General features: G+C 40.6%; 1 protein-coding gene across 1 annotated transcript in view; it reads right to left on the bottom strand.

The window, feature by feature from the left end:
• TPH2 (tryptophan hydroxylase 2) overlaps nt 1-22,481 on the bottom strand; it is a gene marked incomplete at both ends in the record, with an annotated part of 92,259 nt that overhangs the window by 19,941 nt on the left and 49,837 nt on the right. Inside the window, one exon of the mRNA XM_079714618.1 lies at nt 12,820-12,946. Coding sequence (XP_079570744.1) covers nt 12,820-12,946 — 127 coding nt within the window. The remainder of the gene's footprint in view (nt 1-12,819; nt 12,947-22,481) is intronic.

Here is a 22,481-nt window from a genome sequence, read left to right as displayed (position 1 = left end):
TGACATCATTTAGATGAGGCCTTGCCTTTATTATTTATGGTTAAAACATTTTACATTGCAAAGCAGCATGATGGCTCCATCTGAAACCCCTTTGTAATATAAACTGCAGAGTCTGCATTTCAGAAGGGAAAACCTGAGTTGTTGAAAGTTAGAGAATTAACCAGTGTCACCCGAAGAGTAGAAATACTCTCCAGGGACCTTTCCTGCACTTGAGTCTTACTGATGTGGCCACCTAGATGCCTATGAGTGCAATCATGTCAAATACACTAGCTCACATTTATTGAACACATCTCTGTGCTAAGCAGCTTTACAATGCATTATTTCATTAATCCCCAATAGAGCTACAAGACTTGATATCTTTTTTTTTTACATCTTTATTGGAGTATAATTGCTTTACAATGGTGTGTTAGTTTCTGCTTTATAACAAAGTGAATCAGTTATACATATACATATGTTCCCATATCTCTTCCCTCTTACGTCTCCCTCCCTCCCACCCTCCCTATCCCACCCCTCTAGGTGGTCACAAAGCACTGAGCTGATCTCCCTGTGCTATGTGGCTACTTCCCACTAGCTATCTATTTTACAATTGGTAGTGTATATATGTCCATGCCTCTCTCTCGCTTTGTCACAGCTTACCCTTCCCTCCCCCATATCCTCAAGTCCATTCTCAAGTAGGTCTGTGCAAGACTTGATATCTTATTTTTCTCATTTTAAAGATGAAGAAACTAAGGCACAGAGAGGTTAACTAACTTATCCAAGGTTACCCAGCCAGTAAGTGATACAGTTGGATGTGAAGCCACGTAATTTGACTCTAAAGCCTGCACTCTGAATACCTACTACATTATACTGCCTCGCTAGCAAGTCCCTAAAGTGCACAGGCTCAAGGAAAACCACCTAGTGTCGTATATAGGAGGGTTCACTCTACTTCGTTCCAGCTTTCCCTTTTCCTCCCTACCTGTGTGATTATCTGAGATCAAGTACTAGGGGGAAGGATGTTCATGATCTTACCCAAAAAAAGAACAGTAAGAGGGGTGAATATTCATTAGACAAAAGTAGCACTCACTAATGGGGACAAGAAAAATGCAAAATTTGAAGACTGAAGATGAAAATATATATGAAAACCAAACTTTAATTTTAAAAAGTGCTATGTGCGGGGGCTTCCCTGGTGGCGCAGTGGTTGAGAGCCCATCTGCCGATGCAGGGGACACGGGTTTGTGCCCCGGTCTGGGAAGATCCCACATGCTGCAGAGTGGCTGGGCCCGTGAGCCATGGCCACTGAGCCTGCGCGCCCGGAGCCTGTGCTCTGCAACGGGAGAGGCCACAGCAGTGAGAGGCCCGCGTACAGTAAAAAAAAAAAAAAAAAAAAAAAAAAAAAAAGTGCTATGTGCTAACTTTTTCCTCAAAAAAATAAAAGGAAAAGCAAACAAAACTCATTAGCTACATCTGATGTTCACTAAAACACTTTGCAACTTACCTGAGTGAAAAGTCATAAACCCCATATTTCTAGAGTACTTCTAATTTATTCTTTCTTCTGTTGGTGTAAAAGATAAAGTCTCTCCTGACAGCACAAGTGTTTGATAAATGGATGAACATCTTGCTGCTTCTTTTTCCAAAGCCAAGACTCCCCTTTACTAAGTTCTTATTTGACGTGGCAAAATGACCTTTCAGAAAAACTAGGAGGCTCTATACCAAAATGTTAACACTGGTTATTGCTGCTGTGATGTTACAAATGATCTTTATACTCTTTTCCTTGCTTATCCATTTTTAAAAATTTTCTACAATGAATATGTGTCATTTTTGTAATAAGGAAGAGAAATGAAGGTTTTTGTACAGACTTGTAAAGACTTCTCAGTAAAGGAGTCCCTAATTCACCCTGCCGTCTCTTCGTGCTAAGGGAATAGGTTTTCTTCCAGTTTTATTGAGGTATAATCAACATACCTCGCTGTATAACTTTAAGGTGTACAGCATAATGGTTTGACTTACATATACTGTGAAATGATAACTGCACAAGTTTAGTTAGCATCTATCATCTCATATAGATACAATAAAAAAGAAAAAGCAAAACAAAAGAAGTGTTTCCTTGTGGTGAGAATTCTTAGGATTTACTCTCTTAACAACTTCCATGATTTTATATGGACACTATAAAGGACAGACTTTTAGACTCTGAAAGAATGATGAGGGCCCGAGGTGATGTATTCCTCCCCACCCCCCCGGCATTTCTTACTTACACGTAGTCTGTACCGAAGCCCTCAAATGAGAGCATTTCCATTTTCTGGGAGACCTTTCCCCAGTATGATATCCACCCATCAGAAATATTCCAGAAATGCCCATCCTTACAGTGACAAGTACATAAAATTCTAAGCAAATTACAATATTTCTACAAAGGGAGCAAAGAGATTTTTAATCACTGTGTGTGTTCAATCTCACGTCGCTTTTCTTATTATTCTTTCATTCATTGTGGCTCATAACGTACAGTAATACATTTTACATCTACTAAATGTGTTCTGGGTTTTTATATCACAGTTCAGAAGAATAGCTTTGGAAATCCTTTCAACTCCTTTATTTGAAAACTACATTTGTGGAATGGGGTAAATAAATTCCTATAGTTCGATGTAACATTACCTCGGCTATTCTTCATAAAAAATATTTCAACCATCTCTCTGCTTCTGCTAGAAATGGAATTACACCACAGATACTTCTGTTAATACAAGTCTAAGATTTTGAAAACCTAATTTATTGTAGTTAAACCAGAAAATTCCTTCTTTTGTACATCTTTATGGAAATTAAAATGACTGCACAAATCTTCTGTGCTTGAAGAATGCAATCCATCTTACTTTGAGAAGAGAAAGTAAGGAGGATTCAATGTCAGGGCTTTTGAATCACAGGAAGAAGTTAGCTCTGGATGAGGATCCAGAGGATTTAGGGGCTTGAAATGACTCTGAAATTATTTAATCAACAATATAACTCCTTTAGTGCAGTTAGGATTTGAGGGGTGATGGTGAGATCGAGTAGTCTCAAACGTGGGAATGATAATGGCACAGCATACATCACAAAAGTATTTCATCTCATTTGTTGCTCATTCAGCATCAAGTGGTAGAAGAATATCTCCATTTTAAAGAAGACATTTGAAGCACAAATAGGGAATGTAATTTGTCCCTGAGTACAAGATCAAGAAGTAACAAAGCTGGCACTCAGATCATCAAAATACAAGAGACAACAAGTGTTGGCAAGGATGCAGAGAAAAGAGAACCCTTGTGCACTATGGGTGGGAATGTAAATTATTGCTGCCACTCAGGAAAACAGTATGGAGGTTCCTCAAAAACTTGAAAACAGAACCAAAGGAAATGAAACACTATTTCTAAGAGATATCTGCACTCCCATGTTTATTGCAGCATTATTCAAAATAGCTGAAATATGAAAACAACCTATGTGTCCATCAGTGGATGAATGGATAAAAACCTGGTATATATATATATATATATATATATGGAATAATATTCAGCCATGAGAAAGAAGGAAATCCTGCCATTTGCGACAACACGGATAGACCCTGAAGGTATTACACTAAGTAAAATAAGTCAGACAGAGAAAGACAAATACTGTTTGATATCACTTATATGTGGAATCTAAAAAAGCTGAACTTGGACTTCCCTGGTGGTGCAGAGGTTAAGAATCTGCCTGCCAAGGCAGGGGACATGGGTTCGAGCCCCGGTCCGGGAAGATCCCACAGGCCACGGAGCAACTAAGCCCGTGCACCACAGCTACTGAGCCTGCGCTCTAGAACCCATGAGCCACAGCTACTGAGCCTGCGTGCTACAACTATTGAAGCCCGCGTGCCTAGAGCCCGTGCTCCACAACAAGAGAAGCCACCGCAGTGAGAAGCCCTTGCACCGCAACGAAGAATAGCCCCCGCTTGCTGCAACTAGAGAAAGCCCGTGCGCAGCAACAAAGATGCAACGCAGCCATGAATAAACAAATAAATAAATTTATTTAAAAAGCTGAACTCATAGAAACACAAATTAGAATGGTGGTTACCAGAAGTTGGGGGTTGGGGGGAAAGAGGAGATATTGGTCAAAGGATAGAAACCTCCAGTTAAAATATAAATAAGTTCTGGGGATCTAACGTACAGCATGCTGACAATAGTTAATAACACCGTATTATATACTTGAAAGTTGCTGAAAGAGTAGACCTTAAATGTTCTCACCCCAGAAAAGAAATGGTAATTATATGAGGTGATGCGGGTGCTAGCTAACGCTATCGTGGTAGTCATTCTAAAATAGATAAGTATATCAAATGAACATATTGTACACCTTAAACTTAAATAATGTTGTTAAGTCAGTTCTCTCTCAATAAAGCTAGAAAAAAACAAAGCTGGCACTCAAACCCCGCTGGGCTCACTTCAGGTTCAGACCCTTCCTAACACACCACACCACACCACACCCCATACTCCCCATCAAAACATCCTACTAGCATCTTCATCAAGTTCTGAGACTCCAACTGCTGACTTGCAATGCTACTGTAAGGATAAAATCAAGTGGGCACAGAGCTTAGCACACAAACAGAGAATGAACAGTTACCAAAGCAGCTCTATTTTTATGAGTTTCCAAATATCTAAAATAGGTTGTTGGGTTTTTTTTTTTCTGTCATCTGCAGTATTATGATAGCTCTCTGAGGCCCATAGGATACAGTTACAAATGATGAAGAAAAGTTTGAGTTGCAAAAAATGTACCACTATTCCGGATTGCAAATAGATTTGTTTCTAAATATAGTGAGCAATGTAGAGCTCACTTTTTAATTCCAAATAACGGTGGTATTCTCATCATAATATAAATAGATGACAAACACCTGTAATGTCAACGATGAATATTGTAAGTGAAACATACAGCTAGAGCAAAATACCCTTAGCTCCAATATCAAAGATCTCAAAAGAGAGTATAGTCAGAAGGAAGTGTGGCCTTGGAGCACTCAGGTAGAAAAAGACCAAGGGAGGGGGTAATGAAAACAATGACAAAGGACAGAAGTGAAGTTCTAAGGGGCTAGTTAAAGAAATACAGCGCTCCTTGCAAGGCAAGACCACTTTTCTATATGCACAGAAGACATAAAAGTGCAAGTAATGAGTGGGAATAGATATTATTAACTTTTAATTAAGTTACTCTTGCAAACAACACACAAACTCACCATCCACCCAAACATCTCAACTAAGAATGTATAAAAGTGCATTCCTTCCAACTTTTTGTCAGCTTTGTATCAAATGATCCAAATAGCTGAACTAGTTCAAAGACTTTACATGGAATAAATAAGCCTGGGGCTCATTTTGAGCTTTCTGTAGAGATACTAAAATGGTCTTTTTTTTTTTTTTTTGCGGTACGCGGGCCTCTCACTGTTGTGGCCTCTCCCGTTGCGGAGCACAGGCTCTGGACGCGCAGGCTCAGCGGCCATGGCTCACGGGCCCAGCCACTCCGCAGCATGTGGGATCTTCCTGGACCGGGGCATGAACCCGTGTCCCCTGCATCGGCAGGCGGACTCTCAACCACTGTGCCACCAGGGAAGCCCTAAAATGGTCATTTTTAATGTCATCCATCTTCAGAAAGAAGTAGAGCTGGGCATAAGTCTTTTAAAAGCCAAAAGTTCCCCACTCCCAGCCAGGTAGGCAAGGTCATGAGAGACCGGGAAACAAGCTAAGGTCCTCCACAGACAGGAAAACATTAATTAGGAATTCATAAACTAAGGTTACCTTTACAATTATACTTCTAATGTGAATTATAGTCAATTGTTAGTTTAAGGCTGACTGTATATTTCATTACTGCTCTCAGCATGAAAAACGTCCTGGTTATACCTGGAAATTCAAACACACTTTATTCATGGCCATCAAAAACCCCAAACAATGCAAACTTTTTACTTGGAACTAATAAATTATTTGCTTTGATAAAGTACAAACAGAACCCTATATTACTAATTTTTTGACAGCCCTTTCCTCAAAAAAATTAGCTGGTGATCAGGTCTCTGCTCACAGTGAATTTCACCCTTTTAAAAAACATTCTAGACTCGTATCTCTTAAACTGTGCTCCTTGGAATATTAATAGCTTGGGATGCTAATATGTCTTCCATAAAGAGAGACTTCGGCGACCATATAACGTACTTTCTTAATTTTCAAGTTCACATTTTAACATTTCTAAAATGGAGCTTCTCACAAACAAGGTCAAAAAATTTTGCTAGTTGAATCTTTTTTCCCTTTAAAAAAAGCTATTAAATTAATTTAATGGCATCTTAAAATGGAGGGAACATGGTCAGTTTGTGAAAATAAAATTTTTATCACTTATACGATTTGCTCTGCACATTAGCTTATTAAAGGGCCTGAAAATCCTATACTTTGAAAACAAAGCTGTTTACTTCACTTAACCCAGTTTTTCCCAAATATATTTGCCCATTGATCCCTTCTGGCATAGAACTCATAGTAACATTTCATGAGACTAATGTTCTGGTAACACATTCTGGTTACTCCTTCATTACCCTTGGCCAAGACGCTTTGCTCATCAGCTTTACCAAGACCCAGTGACAGAAGCCCTTCATCAGGAAGTGAAGGTAAACATGTTTTGGGATTGACAGAACTGAATGGATAACCTAAAACTCTCTTTAGAGGGAAAATTCCAAATGGGCCAGAGGCCGATTTATTCTGCTTGGGAAACATCTGTGGTGTATTCCTACTGATTGCTTTCTCCAACAAATGATGCACAGCATTGTCTGTTTCAAATGCCTTTATGATGTGAGAAGTGAATAGACTGAATTGAAGCCATCTGCATCATAGGATGGCACACAGTGTTTGGTGAAAGGCGTCCCTTTACATTTCCTAACATTTGGGGAAAGATAAATCAATAATTTTCTAGGACTAGTTCCTAAATTTACCTGATCAGCAAGTTTCTGTTTGTGCATTCCTATAAAATTGAATGATATAAGTCATATGGCAAAATAGCAGGTGGCAGGAGAGTGTGAGAGCAGACACACAAAATGGAAGCAGTGGACATGGCACTCAGAGATACAAGGGTCCATTTTCAGGCCCAGAATAAGTCCTAAATAAACTCATGTCACACCACACAATATTTATCTAGCAATACCCTATTAGCTTAGTTTTTAGCAAAAGTATTGAATATGGAAATAAAGCTAAAAGCTTACCACATGCCTTTTGAAAGACATACTCAAGCATTGTCTAACAGGTGCACCTGTGTAACGGTCACCCGCTTCTCTTGAATGAGGAGCATCAGCATTACCTGGGATCTTATCAGAAATGCCAGATCTCAGGCCCCATTCCAGACCTACTTGGCCAGAATCTGACTTGTAACAAGATCCCTAGGTTATTTTATACACATTACCGTCTGAAAAACACTGGTCTAGGGAATATACCCTTTGTCTGACTTCCTATTTATATTGATTGAGGCCCAGATGCTGTTAATTTTATGAAGACTGATAAATTGCAAGTTATTTTTGTCCACTAGACATGCAAATGATTTCTGCCTGGTAGAAAAGACAACTTCAAGGTTACAGTTCTTTGCCCTGTAGAACATAAAACATTTTGCACCTTGTTCCAGGATTCTTTCTTCCAGTGACTAGATGGTCTGTCTCTCAAATTCTTCTTGGAGCTACATTTACCATCTTGCTTTTCCCTCATGACTGAGTTAAATAAATCTTTGACACATGCTCAGCATACATGTATGACAGTCATGCTTGTGACTGTTTAAAGTTGTAATTCAAAACCAGTCACCTCTCAATAGCAATAAGATACTTATTTCTAATGAAGATGGTAATAGCCATCCTTTCTTGGGAAAAATAGTCAGTTATCCAGTAAGCAGTAACTGAGAACCTCCAATATGATATAAAGATGAATCTAGCATGGGCTGGTCACTCAGCATGGTATAGTATAATGTATAATCTAACTTTAAATACAAGGGCTGGCAACTGAGGGCCTAGAGTTCTGGTTCAGCCTGCAAACATGATTTGCAGCCAAAGAACATTTTGTTTTATTTTCACTTTTGAATTTGAAGGCCTTTAGGTGTAATGTAATGTGTATTCTCTAGTTCTCCACAGGCTCCAGTACTCCTTGTTATCTTCTATCAGGCTATTTCACACATACTGGCACCTGTCTGGCCCCTGAAGGCACTTACGATTACCGTCCTTAAAGAAGATACTAATCTATTAAATCCATGTAAACCAGTACTACAGTGGGAAATGGCTGGTCCGAAAATTACAGCACACGCTATGCAACCCTTTTGGGGCATCTTTTTGCATATCTATCATGCACAGACCCTGGACAGCTATGATGAGTATGAAAAGGGTGCAGCTGCCAAATCCAGCGGCCTTATTCATTATCCACCAGAGGGCAAATTATTTACATGTATAACAATGCATTTCACATACAGTTACCAAGCATCATCATCAATTTCTTCAGATACAAAAGAGTTTCATTTAAACGGTTCTCAGGGAGTAGACACCATGCCCACATAAAACAGCAGAGATAGCTTCATTCTCAAAAATGAGCATTATTAAAATGTCAAAATAAATATCATGCAGAAATATAGCAAGAAGAGGCAGTAGGTATAGGCAATCACCTAGTCCCTCTGAAATCAGACCCAGAAGTTCAGAAGCAGCTTTGAACAAAACAAGAGTTTGGCGGCGCCCATGATGTTTAGGGGAGGCTGTTTTCTGCCTTAGATGGATTGGTTGACAGCACATCACAGAAAGTTATTAAGTGTCTACTTTCACCAGGCATGACTCTCTTTTTCATAAGTGCTTAAATTCACTAAACAAGGAAAAGCAGGCACTATACAAACAGAGTCATTAATAATATAAATCTCACCTAGAGTAAAGGAATAATATGGGCTATCTCATTGTTCTGCATAAATAGTGATTTCTGTGGTTTTCCATTTGTCTTCTCTACGGATTTTTCTCCTTTGGTGCATCTCATCTCTCATTTTATTCTAGTACTTTTTCAGGGGACTTAACACAACTCCGAGGAAATCAGCTAATAATATCTCCATTTCTCATCTGGACAGCCAAGAGGCCTCGCTAACCACCACGCTTCCCCTACCATTGGACTTTTTACCCCTCTCAGTGAGGGCTTATCTCTTAATCTCTTAGTCCTTGCAATGGGGTCCTTAAATTGGTCTTCTGGCTTTAGTCTATGGCTTGACAGTCTTTAATATGCATGCCATCCAGTAGGTTATTTATTCCTGGGTTTACTGTGAAACTGCCTGGCTGGAATCTGTGTTTTCTTTCAAAACCAACTTCCAGCAGTTTTCTGTTCACTTTGTTTTTAACTGAGGACTGGGACGTGGTTCTAGAAGTCAATGGCAGTTACAGTATCATTTCAGAGAAAAACCTCCCTAGCTTCCTCACACTGAGCCCATCTTCCTCCATATTCTCCCCATCACATGGAAGAAGCTTTCCAAATTTCTCCTTGGTCTGCAAAACGCTTTTCCAAGTAAGTGGGCAGTCTATAACATTGGAAAATATTGGACCTGCAAGGCTTGTGAGAGACAGGAAATCAAAGAGAGCTGAGGTAGGGGCAACATGCAACATCAGGAAAAGAGAAATGAGTAGGTCAGGCAAGACCTTGGTAAGGCACCATCCCTAGCCCGAACTTCTCCACTGCATTTAGAAGAGACTCAAAATCTTTTCAGTCTTTTGAAAGTTTATACTCTTTAGTATAAACTTTCAAAAGACTTAAAGTCAAAGCCACTATGAGGTTCCAGACATGTTGGCTCCCTTGGGAGGCCCTTGATCCTCCCTAACCTGTCACCAATTATTTCTACACAGAGAAGAACCTCTCTGCTGGTCCCTGCCCGATTCTGAGCCCCAGTCTCCAACAATGAACTCAGAATTCACACACACTTAGAAGACTGACCTTAAATCCACTTCTCCTACGTATCTGCTTATGTACGTAAATAAAAGTTAACACTGACTCTGGGTTTTCTGTATTTTTGTGTACTAGATCATGAGTTCTTTGAAGTAAGTACAACTTCTTTGTCTTTTCCCTATTCCTACCTCATGGTACCTAGGATTCTTTAGCCACTTAAAGAATATCTGTTGACTTGAACTGGCTTCTACAGAAAAGCAGGTATATTCTAGGCAAAGAACAATTGAAAAAGAGGACAAAAGAAAGTGAGAGAAACAAGATTGATGATCTAATGATCTCTAATAGATGGAAGTGTTTTTGGCTACTGGGGCTAGGGCAATCCATGGTCAAGGGTGTTGGAACCATGCTTAAGAATATAAATTCCAAAAGAAAACTTACTCATCCTCCAAATTCACTGGCCCTAGTAAAACAGGTTTCAAGGTTCAATTATTAGTTTTATCTTGCAAGTGTAAAAATAGAAACAATAATGGTCCCCCAAAGATATCCATTTCTTAATCTCCAGAACTTGTGAATATGTCACCTTTGCAGACATGGACTTTGAATGGATACCTTTGAATTATCCAGGTAGACCCCACATCAGTCCTTAAAAGCAACGGTCAGGGGCTTCCCTGGTGGTGCAGTGGTTGAGAGTCTGCCTGCCGATGGAGGGGACACGGGTTCGTGCCCCAGTCCGGGAAGATCCCACATGCCGCGGAGCAGCTGGCCCTGTGACCCATGGCCACTGAGCCTGTGCATCTGTAGCCTGTGCTCTGCAATGGGAGAGGCCACAACAGTGAGAGGCCCGCATACCACAAAAAAAAAAAGCCCCAAAAACAGGATTTATGTTGTGGTGCTTTTAAAATACATCTACAAATACTTTGATGCTCCTTTCTCCAAACAGTGGAGATGAATTCTCCTCCCCTAGAGTATGGGCTGGAGTGAGTCCCTTCTAATGAATAAAATGTGGCTGATGTGATCAGCATATGATCAAGCCACAAAAGGCATTACAACTTCCTCCCTCAGTAACTATCTCTGTCTGTCTCTTTCCTTCTCTTTCTCTTTCTTTCTTTCTTTCTCTCTGTCTCTGTCTCTGTCTCTCTCTCTCTCTTCTGAAGGAAGCCTGTTGCCAACAGCCACATGACTGAGCCATCTTGGGAGAACTTTCCCAAATCTGAAGACATCTACGGGCTCAGCCCACATCTTAACACCAACCACAGGAAAGTCCCTAAGGCAAAACCACTCAGCTAAGCTGCTCCCAAATCTCCGAACACAGAAACTATGAGATAATAAATGTTTATTGTTTTAAGCCACTAAATTTTGGAATTACTTGTTACACAGTAATAGATAGCCAATATATGTGAGATACAATCCCTAGAGTAGAGGTTACAAATTGGAATCCTAGCTCCTAATTCAGTCTACAAATATATTTTCCTCAGCTTGTAATGGTAGATTTCTTTTTAAGAGCCAACATTGAAAAATCATTAAATTTCGCTTAGAAATCTAGATTTCCAGCCTCTCTCAAAATTTTGGAGATCCAGCCACACAAAGGCCCACATTCCCATCTGGCAGGCTCCTGCTGTAGAAGAGGGATGCTCTCCTGAGTTCACCGCAGTCCCCACTCAACCCTACTCATCCCCACACTGACGCCAACAGCATGGCTTCTGCACTGCTATTTCTCTTTTAGTAGAAAAATATTTCTCAGTTCCTGTATGTCTATCAAAATTAGGAAACAAAAGGTATACTGAAAGGGCTTTGCATCTTAAGAAATCTAGGAGAACACTTGTTTCTTGGTGGGAGTGAAGAATATTCCTACATGCCTAATACGCTATCAATGTGTGTCTGTGTCAAATACACACAATTTAGGATCCTATATTTTCTTCCTCCAGTACCTTTGCTCATTGAGGCTAACAGACTGGACCCTGTAGGTAAGTGAGTTTGCTAAACCTGCTCTTTCTTACTTGGGGTTCCTTGAAATGGGGCTAGGATGAAGCATATGAGCTTGCCAGAGCTGGCTCTTCAGCAGCTTAAAGGTAGCCGTCAACATTACACCTTTCCTCTCATACCGATTGTTTTGAGAAGAACCTTGCTGAGACCATAGTATCTATTAAATCTTTTTCTGGGGATTCCCTGGTGGCGCAGTGGTTGAGAGTCCGCCTGCCGATGCAGGGGACACGGGTTCGTGCCCCGGTCCGGGAAGATCCCACATGCCGCGGAGCGGCTAGGCCTGTGAGCCACAGCCACTGAGCCTGCGCGTCCGGAGCCTGTGCTCCACAACGGGAGAGGCCACAACAGTGAGAGGCCCGCGTACAGCAAAAAAAAAAAAAAAAAAAAAAAAAAAATCTTTTTCTGGTTTTGCACTTATAATAATTGTTTAGCATGAGCTGCTTATTGCTGCCTCAAATTCTGTCTGACCAAACCCATACTGACTAATCAGAAATAATCCCAAGTACAACCTCTACTTTACCATAAATGCATAATTTTCAGTATTACAAATGTTTCTAGGAAATAAACACTGAACTAGAACAAGAGTTGGCAAATTGCAGCACACAGGCCAAATCTGGCCCACCGCCAGCTTTAATAAATAAAGTTTTATCAGAACACAGCCACACTTATTCATTTACGTACTGTCTGTGGCTGCTTTTACACCACACTGGCTGAGCTAAGTAGTTATGACAGAGACCTCATGACCTGCAAGCCTCAAAAATTTACAATCTAGCCAATCCCTGAATGAGAAGGATAAAGTACAAAGATTTTGACAGTTAATAGGCCAAGAACACATTGTGCTTCAAAGGAACACACATGGGGAAAAGTAAAGACACCATGCCCTCTCCAGAGTGTTTGCCTTATCACTCATAGTCAGTAACTCTAAAACTTTCTTTACCTTATGAATGGACATAAACAGAATGGGTTTTTAGGTTGAAAATGAACTCACTGTGGCTAGTTTCTGAACGTCTTCATCTGATGCTCCCAGAGATGCCAGGCCTATTTCTTGTGAAAACTGAGCAAACTTAGGATCCGCAAGTAGAGGGACATGTCCCAGGAGTTCGTGACATGTGTCTCTGAAAAGAAAAACATCACAGAGAAATGTTAGACAAGTTAAGCTATCACTGGCAGAACAAGACCTAAAATTCTAATTATAACCTTGCTACTGTAATTAATGTTACCAAATTTCACCAATCCTAAGATTTTTTATCAACTCTGAAATCCAGATACATCTTACAACCATGGCATCTTAAATTATATGATATACGATATGTTAACAAAATAATAGTGACTACTACTTTCAAGAGCGTATCATATGCCAAACATGTGTTAAGTATTTTATTACATGCACTGTCTCTCTGAATACTCAAGAGAAACTTGAATTAAAGTAACTTATTGGTGCAACATTCTATAGACCAGGGGTGTGCAAACTACAGCTGCAGGTCAAATCTGGCCTACTGCCTGTTTCTGTAAATAAAGTTTTATTGGAACACAGCCAAGCCCATTCATTAATGTATTGTCTATGGCTCCTTTTGCCTAAAATGGCAGAGTTGAGTAGTTGTCACTGAGACCATATGGCCCACAAAGCCTAAAACATTTACTAGCTGGACCTTTACTGAAAAAGTTTGCCGATTCTTGCTACAGACAGTGATAAAGCCAAAACTTGAATCCAGCTTATCATGATTTCTAAACTCTTGCTCTCAACCCTTAAGTTACACTGCATCCCATGTTACACTTTGCAGGGCACTGGGAAACAGCAGAAGATCCTATTGTCATCAACAGATGTTTTTTCCCATGGACCATTTATCCGTCTATAACACAAGCAACTCTTTTGAGCCTTCACACTGGAAGACCCTCCAAGTCCCCTGCTTTGACTAGCCTGAACTAGGCAATAATAGAAGTTTACATCCTCTCTCATTTGCCTGTGCTTCCACTTGGAGCCAGAGACCAGGCAAAGGCAGGTATGTGTCACAATGAAGCAAGGCGGATGCCTTCCTGAGTCATTGCCATGAATCACAAACCATTTCCTGATACCAAGCTATCCTGGAATATATGACTCTCTGGAAATGAATCAGCAGGCAACAATATTTTATTTTCTTGACAAAAACTAATGAGCCAGGTAGTAACTGAAAGACGTTTCCTAATTTCACCTGGGCTCCTCGTAAGTGTATCACTTCAAATAGATGCTATAACATAAATGCCAGGTACTACCACCAATATCACAAGTATAAAGTTAAGTTGGATGGTCATGAGGCTGAAGCAAGGGAATGGTGGTCAAGGGCAGACGATGGGTGCCAACATAAGACATATGGCATTACTTGGTCAAAAAGTTCTGTTCCCACAGCTCAAACCACATGCCCAACCCTGGCCAGCCCCTTCCCAGACACATCAGGTTGAAAAAGCAGCCAAATGAGAATACGTGGACATGATACTGAAAGAAACTCCAGATTCATTCTCTATCAACTGTGTGCCAACAGCCTCCTTTTTGTATAGAAATTGAATTTGTGGAAGAGCATATGTGGTGTTTACTCTCCAGTCATACTCCTTAAGGTGGTGAATCAGACTCATTGGATTTTAGGGCATAAGGAGAATTTAAATGTTATCAGAGCCCCTCATTTTACTTATGAAGAAATTAAAGACAGAAGGAGGAAAAATAGAAAGCTAACATAGTGCCTTCCCTGGTGGCGCAGTGGTTAAGAATCTGCCTGCTAATGCAGGGGACATGGGTTCAAGCCCTGGTCCAGGAAGATCCCATGTGCCACGGAGCAACTAAGCCCGTGCTCCACAACTACTGAGCCTGCACTCTAGAGCCTTCGAGCCACAGCTACTGAAGCCTGCGTGCATAGAGCCCGTGCTCCACAACAAGAGAAGCCACTGCTCGCTGCAACTACAGAAAACCCGTGCACAGCAACGAAGACCCAACACAGCCAAAAATAAATAAATAAATAAATTTATTAAAAAAGAAAGCTAACATATCCTGAGCTCTTATTATGTGCTGGGTACTGGGCTAAATGTTTTCATATTCCATTAGTAATTTCATCTTCACTTACAAAGAAGTCTTATTATTCCCATTTGATAAATGGGGAAACTAACATTCAGTAAATTTAAGCATTTTTTTTCCAAGGACACACTGTTAATAAGAGACAGAGACAAGATTTGAAATCAAATTCCTCTGACTCAAAGCTGTGCTCCTTCTGTTCTATTAACTTACAAGGTGGAGTAAACGAGAAGGGCTGGGCGGGGCACAGCTTCAGTTGTGGGGAACGTTTAACCAAGCTGGTTAGCACAGGTAAAAATGTAGCCAGTGTGTCCTAAGTCTCTTTTCCTGCCACTCAGTCCTCAACCCTCCAGATTACCCGGGGAGCCTTTTTAAAAATACCAATGACTGGGTGCTACATAAGAGCAATGCAGTCAGACTCTCTGGGACAGGCCTGAGCAGCTATATTGTTTTAAAAGCTCGCAGGGTGATCATAAGACACAGGCAGGGTGGAGACCTCCTGTCCTAACAGACGATGCTCGCAACACCCTGAACAGGCTTCAAGCAACTAGTACTTAAAACTAAAGCTAAATGTGATTATGTAATTTTGAGCTGCCCAAATTTAATGCCACTAAAATTACATCATACAAACATACATACATACTGAGGAACAATGAAAGGTGGTAAGGAAAGCTCACTAGGTAGCAAGTTACTCCTCCACACGCACTTGACTCAGAGATCAGTTAAAGGTGTTTGATTCAGCATACTTCTACGCTGAGAGTGGACCCTGTAGACTCACTCCTGTGCTCAGTTTTTTAAAGGTCATGCAGTCTGCACCAATGTTGGAATTGAGGGGCCCACCATGGATAAATCTGAGTACCCCCATTGTAGCTTATGATGTAAATACTAAAACACCCCTACTGAACCAGGCAGAAAATATGACAACAATATTTTCAAAATTAGACCAGACGTCAAACTCCAGGGAAATACTAAAGATGGTGAGTATTAGCTCACGGTATGAATAAATAAATTAAACAGTAGCTAAAAGAACAACTATTGTGGCCAACATGTATTGAATGCTTCCGATGGGCCAGGCACAGTGCTGGGTGCTTCCCAATGTGAGAATGGGATAGGTCATGGTTACAGTGGTGGATTCTTGTTGCAAAACTGGGTTTACTTTTGAGCTTGTTAAATACTTGAAGAAGACAGTCTTCTATCTGCCTAAGTACCAATGGAGTCCAAAGGCTTATAGGTAGAAGGGAAAGTGAAAAGTTGGCAGTTAAAAAGGAAAGAAGAAGGAAAATACGAGAGATCCAAAGACTTTGAGTCAATTCTTTGTGGTAGAAAAGGGGCTATCACCTGAAATTTAAGTTAAGGTGTAATTATCAGAAACCTATAACCCGCAGCCAACTTAAGAACCTTTAATAGCATTACAAGGTAATCCAACCATACATAGAAGAGAAATTATAAATTTGAAAGAAAAAATCATACAACACATCAGAATAAGTTATATTGCTTCACTAAGAATGAAAGCCTGAAGCAAGAAGTCTAACAGAATTACTAATGGAATGCTCGGGATGCCTTTGCCCTGTTCTAAGTAGAAGTGATTGCGCTAGTTTGTACCTTCTTAGGGTAGAAGGTACCCTAGTCTCTAGGACTAGGGTCGTAGAGACCCTAAGAAGGAACTGCTGTTCAGATCTCTGAGCAAGCAGAGATGCAGTTCCTACAGGAACCCCACTTCTCACTGAGTCAAGGCTCAAGCACCTATATTTCAAGACCATAAATAACGTTATTATCGTTTATGACTTTGGTGGAACATTCTCAGAAATAAACACTGGAGTGTTCTCATCCCAGTGTCTTTGGCTAAGACACATGGTATAGACAAAGGAAACTGAAGTGCCTGGAAACTCTTCAGACAACAAAGAAAGATGTTTAATGTTGCTAATTAAAGCAATTAATTTTGAAAAGTTGACTTTTTTTTAGTTTCTCTGAGACCAAAGGACTTGGAAGCTGGGTTGACTAGCTTTCAGGGGCTGAAAGAGATTCCAGACTGTTGGGAATCTGCAGGAGAAGCCTGAGCCTCCTCTCCAAACTTTGTATCAATTAATTTCCGTGGGACTGATGTCATGCTGTCTCACACCGCTTCACAAAGTGCAATAGTTATTATGTTCTGCCTGTAAAGTAGTTCAGATCCCTATGCTGGTGTTTCATCCACAGCTGGAACCCTGAATATCTAATTATGAACAGGTTTCCGATATGAGTCCACAACTACTGCCTTATCTCACCAGATCTCTCTTAAAAGATTCAATTATTTGGCTATAATTGCACCTGTCAGCACACGCTGCCTCCAATCTCCATCCACTTCGGCAAACTTTTTTCTTTTTAACTCACATGCCTTTGATGCATTTTTCGCCTGAATAATGCTTCTCAGAGCCCTTTTCACAGAAGCACTCTGTTCACTGGAAATGTAGGACCTTTCAAAACTGTTAACACTGTAAAACATCATGTCTCCTTTTGGAAAAAAAAAGAAAAAGAAAGAAAGAAAGAAAAAGAAAAGCTAGAGTTGACATCAGCCACTAAACTTTTTGCTGCTCTAAATTGGAATCTTCTCTGATAAGCCCTGTTAGGAGGATTTTAAAGCTTACAAAGGGACTGGGGCAAAATGCCTCCAGGGAATTCTTAAATCATTCTAAGGAAGCTGCAATCAGTTTGCTGCTGGGAAAAGAAGGGTCCTAGTTGTTAAGTTCAAATTCAAAATGGGTCTGGCATTCTTCTCCTCTTATCAGTTTTCAAAGCTGACTCCTCCGCATTGAACAACTTTTTATTTTGGCTGTAAATTAAAGCTTTTAAGAAGCAGTGAGTGGGCATGCAGCATTTGCTTCCCATCCCTTCACATCTGTCTTTGAAACCCTATTGCTATAGGTTCTGTTTGTTCTAAATAACACGGAAGCCAACACTTTAGCTAAATCATGAAGAGAGGAAAAGGAAGATGGGGTTGGGGGATGGGGGGTGGAGGTTGCACTGATGAAAAGAAGCTGGAGGAGGACCTGGAAGCCAAAATAGGGTATTTTTTCAGCTTTCACGCAACCTTTGGTGGGCAAGTGCAAGTAATCTGGGATAACACACCGGGACGCATTGAAAAGGGGGTGACTTGGTTTGTTTTCACTTCACTGAGGAGATAATAACAGGAATTAATTTGGTACTGAGGCAGTTGTTTTCAGTGCTTGTTTTAGAGCCATATACAGAGTTTCTTTAGATTTAAAATAGCATACTATAAAATCTGGTCGATAAGATTTTAGGCAGTTCTGATGATCACTCCACCTTATGTCCCTGTCAGGTTATAGATAAATACATATGTGGCCCTCTTTTTATGAAACCAAGCACCTGGATATTGCCCTGGTGGAAATCTTCTTTCCTTTTTTTCCCCTAGGAATCATAAGGAAGGCCATTAATGTTACTCTTCTTCAGTACAACTCTATTAAGACCAGCAGAAGATGTTACACTTATTTTTTATTTTGGAATTTAGTTCAAGAAGTATTTTTGTGTACCTATTATATACCAAGTGCTATGTTAGGAACTGAGACTTAAAAGTAAATAAGACATAATCCTAGAATAACCCTTAGCAAAAGTTACCTCATGGTTCCATAAAAGAGCAAACAGCAAGTACTAACTTTCCTGATCTAGTGAAAGAAATAGTTTCCAGTTCTTACAAGTACCACAAAAGGGCTTCAAGGGCAACTGTCCATAGGTCTCCAGCTCCCCATCATCTCAGATATTTCTTATCTCTTGAATAAATAAGAGATTTTTAAACTCTTTCCCTGTGTGCTCCCCCTCCCCAAATTTTCACTAGATATGAAGGAGGTAATATAACGTAAGGGTTATAAGAACTGTATACAGTCAGGAGTCAGCCCTAAGTCCATGTTGCACATTCCTGTGTAGGCAAGTTACTTCGCGCAGTGATGTGCAATAGGGCTTCCTGCAGTGATGGAAATATTCTGTATCTGCATCGTCCAATATGGTAAAGTCACTTGGTTCAGGTGATTACTGAACATCTTAAATGTGACCAGCACTACTGAGGAACTAAATTTATGGTTTTATTTCATTTTACTTAATAAATTTAAATAGTCACATCTCTACCATATTGGACAGCACAGATGTATTGTTTTTTCATCTGTAAACTGGCGATTATAAGGGTCCTTATCTCATGGAGTTCTTAAACAATGTCGTAAGATAATGCATTAGAAACATAAATTCCCAACAAGTTAGGTATTATTACACATTAAATTATACTTACACCTAAGTCTATTGTACTTCAGTAGGTTTTGCCCATTTGGAAGATATTTTATCACTTAAATAAGCAGCAGTAAGTTTCTCCAGGACACAGGTCATGCCATGTTCATCTCTGGGTTTCTGGTGCTTAGGAAAGCCTGGCACATAATAGATGTTCAGTAACTGCTTTCTGAACTCAACAGAATCAAACAGAGATGGTGGGGCTCTACTGTACCATATAGAGGTAAATCTAAATGAATCCCAAGCATAGTTTTCCTAATTTCCAGTGTAGCATAAGGGCTTGGACTAGATCTTGGTTTTGGTATTTTCTAGTTGTGTGTCCATAGGGAAATGACCTGACTTCATTGATCTTTGGAACTGCCATCTGTAAAATGCTGACAATCCTGCCTACCTCGTAGCCATGAGTGGAATGACGTCAGCAGAACAGAGCACATGTGGGAAATGTCAGAGAGGACATTTTTCCTTCTCTCCTGTGGTGGCTTCTCTACCTGTCAATAGATATAATTCTCACATGATGGTGAAGAGGTACAGCCAGTGGTTACCTCTTCCTTGCCTAAAACTCAGTCACTTTGAATTTCTTCTGAACTTGCAATTTTAAAAAGCAAATATTCCTAAAATAATTTTTTTCCCAGGTCACCTCCGTCTTCCACACCTGTAAGTACCTAAGTGAGCTTCTCCCTGATGACATGGCACTGAGGGACTATGAATTGTGACTCAGATGTGGATGTTTATGAGTGCTAATTTTGGGCTCCAGGCACCACACAAGGAAGGCAAACCTTGGCGAGGGTGGAGCGGTGGGAAAAAAGGGATCCTGCTTTGAGTCTGCTAAAATATATACATACACAAGCTGAAAGCTGTATCCCAAGTCACTACCATTAACAGCCTAAGAGAACAACAGGGCTCTAGCAGGCACTTAGGTACAAATTTGGTTTCAAAATGCACAGGTTTTAAATAATGTATAGGGTTGTGTGCAGGGGTTTTTATAGAATGTCTATTGTTAGAGTGCTTGGAGCTTTGGAGACAAAAGGCTCCCATAAAAAGTCCTAGGGGTTATTTTTGCTTTGAGGCACCTCATAAAACTAGACACAGTATTATGATTGAAAACTTGGGAGTCCAGGTCTAGGAACGTTGTTCTTGTAATTAAGGATGCTCTGGAATGTTACAAGGCACCTCAGCCTCCACATGAATTTAAGAGGTGGCAAGGAAGAGTAGACCTGTTTGGTATTTATATAAAGCCTTTTTCTCTGCAAAGATCAAAGCATTATTTCATCAGCCCTCACACAGGGAGGTTAAGTGGCTTACCAACAGTCACACTGAGAGCTGATAGTGGGGCCTGGAGTTTGGGCATGCGGTCCATAGGGCCTTCTGCCTGAGGATGCAGACAGAAGGATGCATCACTGCTCTGTAGTGAGGCACTTTCCCCTTCTTTTTCCCAGTGAAATAAAAGATGCCTCCTCTTGATAAAGGGGCAGACTAACGGTGGCCCTGTGAAGATCAAAGGAGAGAGCAGGCTTCTGACAAAGCCTGGTAGTTGGACCGAACACTGGATGGGACAGCACAGCACTAGACCATCCAATAAGCACATCCAGTACTTAGGGTTCTGGCAAAGCAGGGCCACCAAATTAAAGAAAGAAAGTGTCACTCTCAACTATCTTACATAAAATTTATAATTGGAAAATCAAGAAAGAAGCCATTCAACTTCAGCACATATACAAGTTTTGAGTTTTCCTCTATAGTGTTACTTTTTAATATAGAAGAGTGGTTAATCCAAAAGATGCTGGCACTACTCCCTGAGTTCAAATCCTGACTCCCCTATTTACCAGCTGTGTGACCTTGAGCAAGTTCATTAAACTTTCTGTGTCTCAATTTCCTCATCCATAAATTCAGAATAATAATAGTAACTCACAAGTCAGAGGACTGTTGTGATTATTGAGTTAATCCACATACAACACTTAAAATAGTACCTGCACATATTGATATATACATGTTGGCTATTAGTAGTAAAAAAAAAAAATTATTATTGCTTCTGCTGCTGTTGTTGTTGAACTTATCTATGTTGGAGAATGGAAGGGGTGAAAATATACTCGGCTTAGGGCCTCTAACGTCTTAACTGACCCTGGGTGTAGCCCAAACCAAGTTTCTCCCGAGGGAGACAATGGCTGCTAAGCTTGGAGTGTGAGCTCCGGGTTAAAACTCAGGAAAGGGAGGCCAGATGGGATCAGCTTTCCGAGAACATGCCATGTTCTGAGAATCGCTGGTACGATGCTGCTCTGCTCTCCTGAACAGCAAAATGATGATAGAACCATGGAGGAAGCCAGTTGGCTGGGCAGGAAGCTTGGCACTGCGCTTGGCAGGGATGAGGGTGATCTGTGGGAAAGAGCGAGTTTAAGCTAAACCAGAGCTCATAGGAATGAAGGTTAAACTCTATAAAGCTCTGGCTTATCTTCCTGGCTCTTCAGTAAGACCTTGCCCAGATGTGACTTCAGCAAGGCCCAATATTAAAAACACCCATCACGGTTAGTGCTTAAATCAGACAAGTTCACAGACCCAGAATCCCTCAGATGGCAGCAAGGAGGGAAAGCTGCAGAAGGAAAGGTCCTATCTTCCCTCTCACTACAGACCTAGTGAAAGGCATCTCTTCAATCAAGAGAGGGGCAGTCAATGTTTCTTATAAATTTGAAAGCCTGTGTCTTCACCTGCTGGTATTGTTATTTAACAGATAATGTCAGGATTATTGACTGAGCCACAGGAAAAGGAAATGAATGACATCTGCCAGTTTTAGAGAGGGTTCTGTTCTAATAAGCAAGGGCTAAGCATAAAATTCACTTGCTTAGCTTAGAAATAGATGAAAACTAAAGTTAGAAATAATTCACTTTTATTTTTCTTGTAAAAGTGGGACACAGCAGCAATGATAAGAAAAATCATCTGACTGTAAAACCTTTTTTAAACTTTAAAACAGTTATATTTAAAAATAACACTAGGGCTTCCCTGGTGGCGCAGTCGTTGAGAGTCCGCCTGCCGATGCAGGGGACACGGGTTCATGCCCCGGTCCGGGAGGATCCCACGTGCCGCGGAGCGGCTAGGCCCGTGAGCCATGGCTGCTGAGCCTGCGCGTCCAGAGCCTGTGCTCCACAACGGGAGAGGCCACAACAGTGAGAGGCCCGCGTACCGCAAAAAAAATAAATAATAATAATAACATTAATTGCCCCTAAAGTGTCCAACTATGACAAGAAAGATTTTCCTCAACACAGATGCATTTAGTTGCGTTATGGCAGTAAACACTGAAATACGAGTTAATGGTGGCATGACTTTTTTCCTAGTGGTGAAAGTTTGCTCTCTGATTT

Source organism: Hyperoodon ampullatus, assembly GCF_949752795.1.
Source record: "Hyperoodon ampullatus genome assembly, chromosome: 11".
NCBI classification, from domain to species: Eukaryota; Metazoa; Chordata; class Mammalia; order Artiodactyla; family Ziphiidae; genus Hyperoodon; species Hyperoodon ampullatus.
Note: the sequence above shows the minus strand (reverse complement) of the source record. Positions and strands in the feature narration are given on the sequence as shown.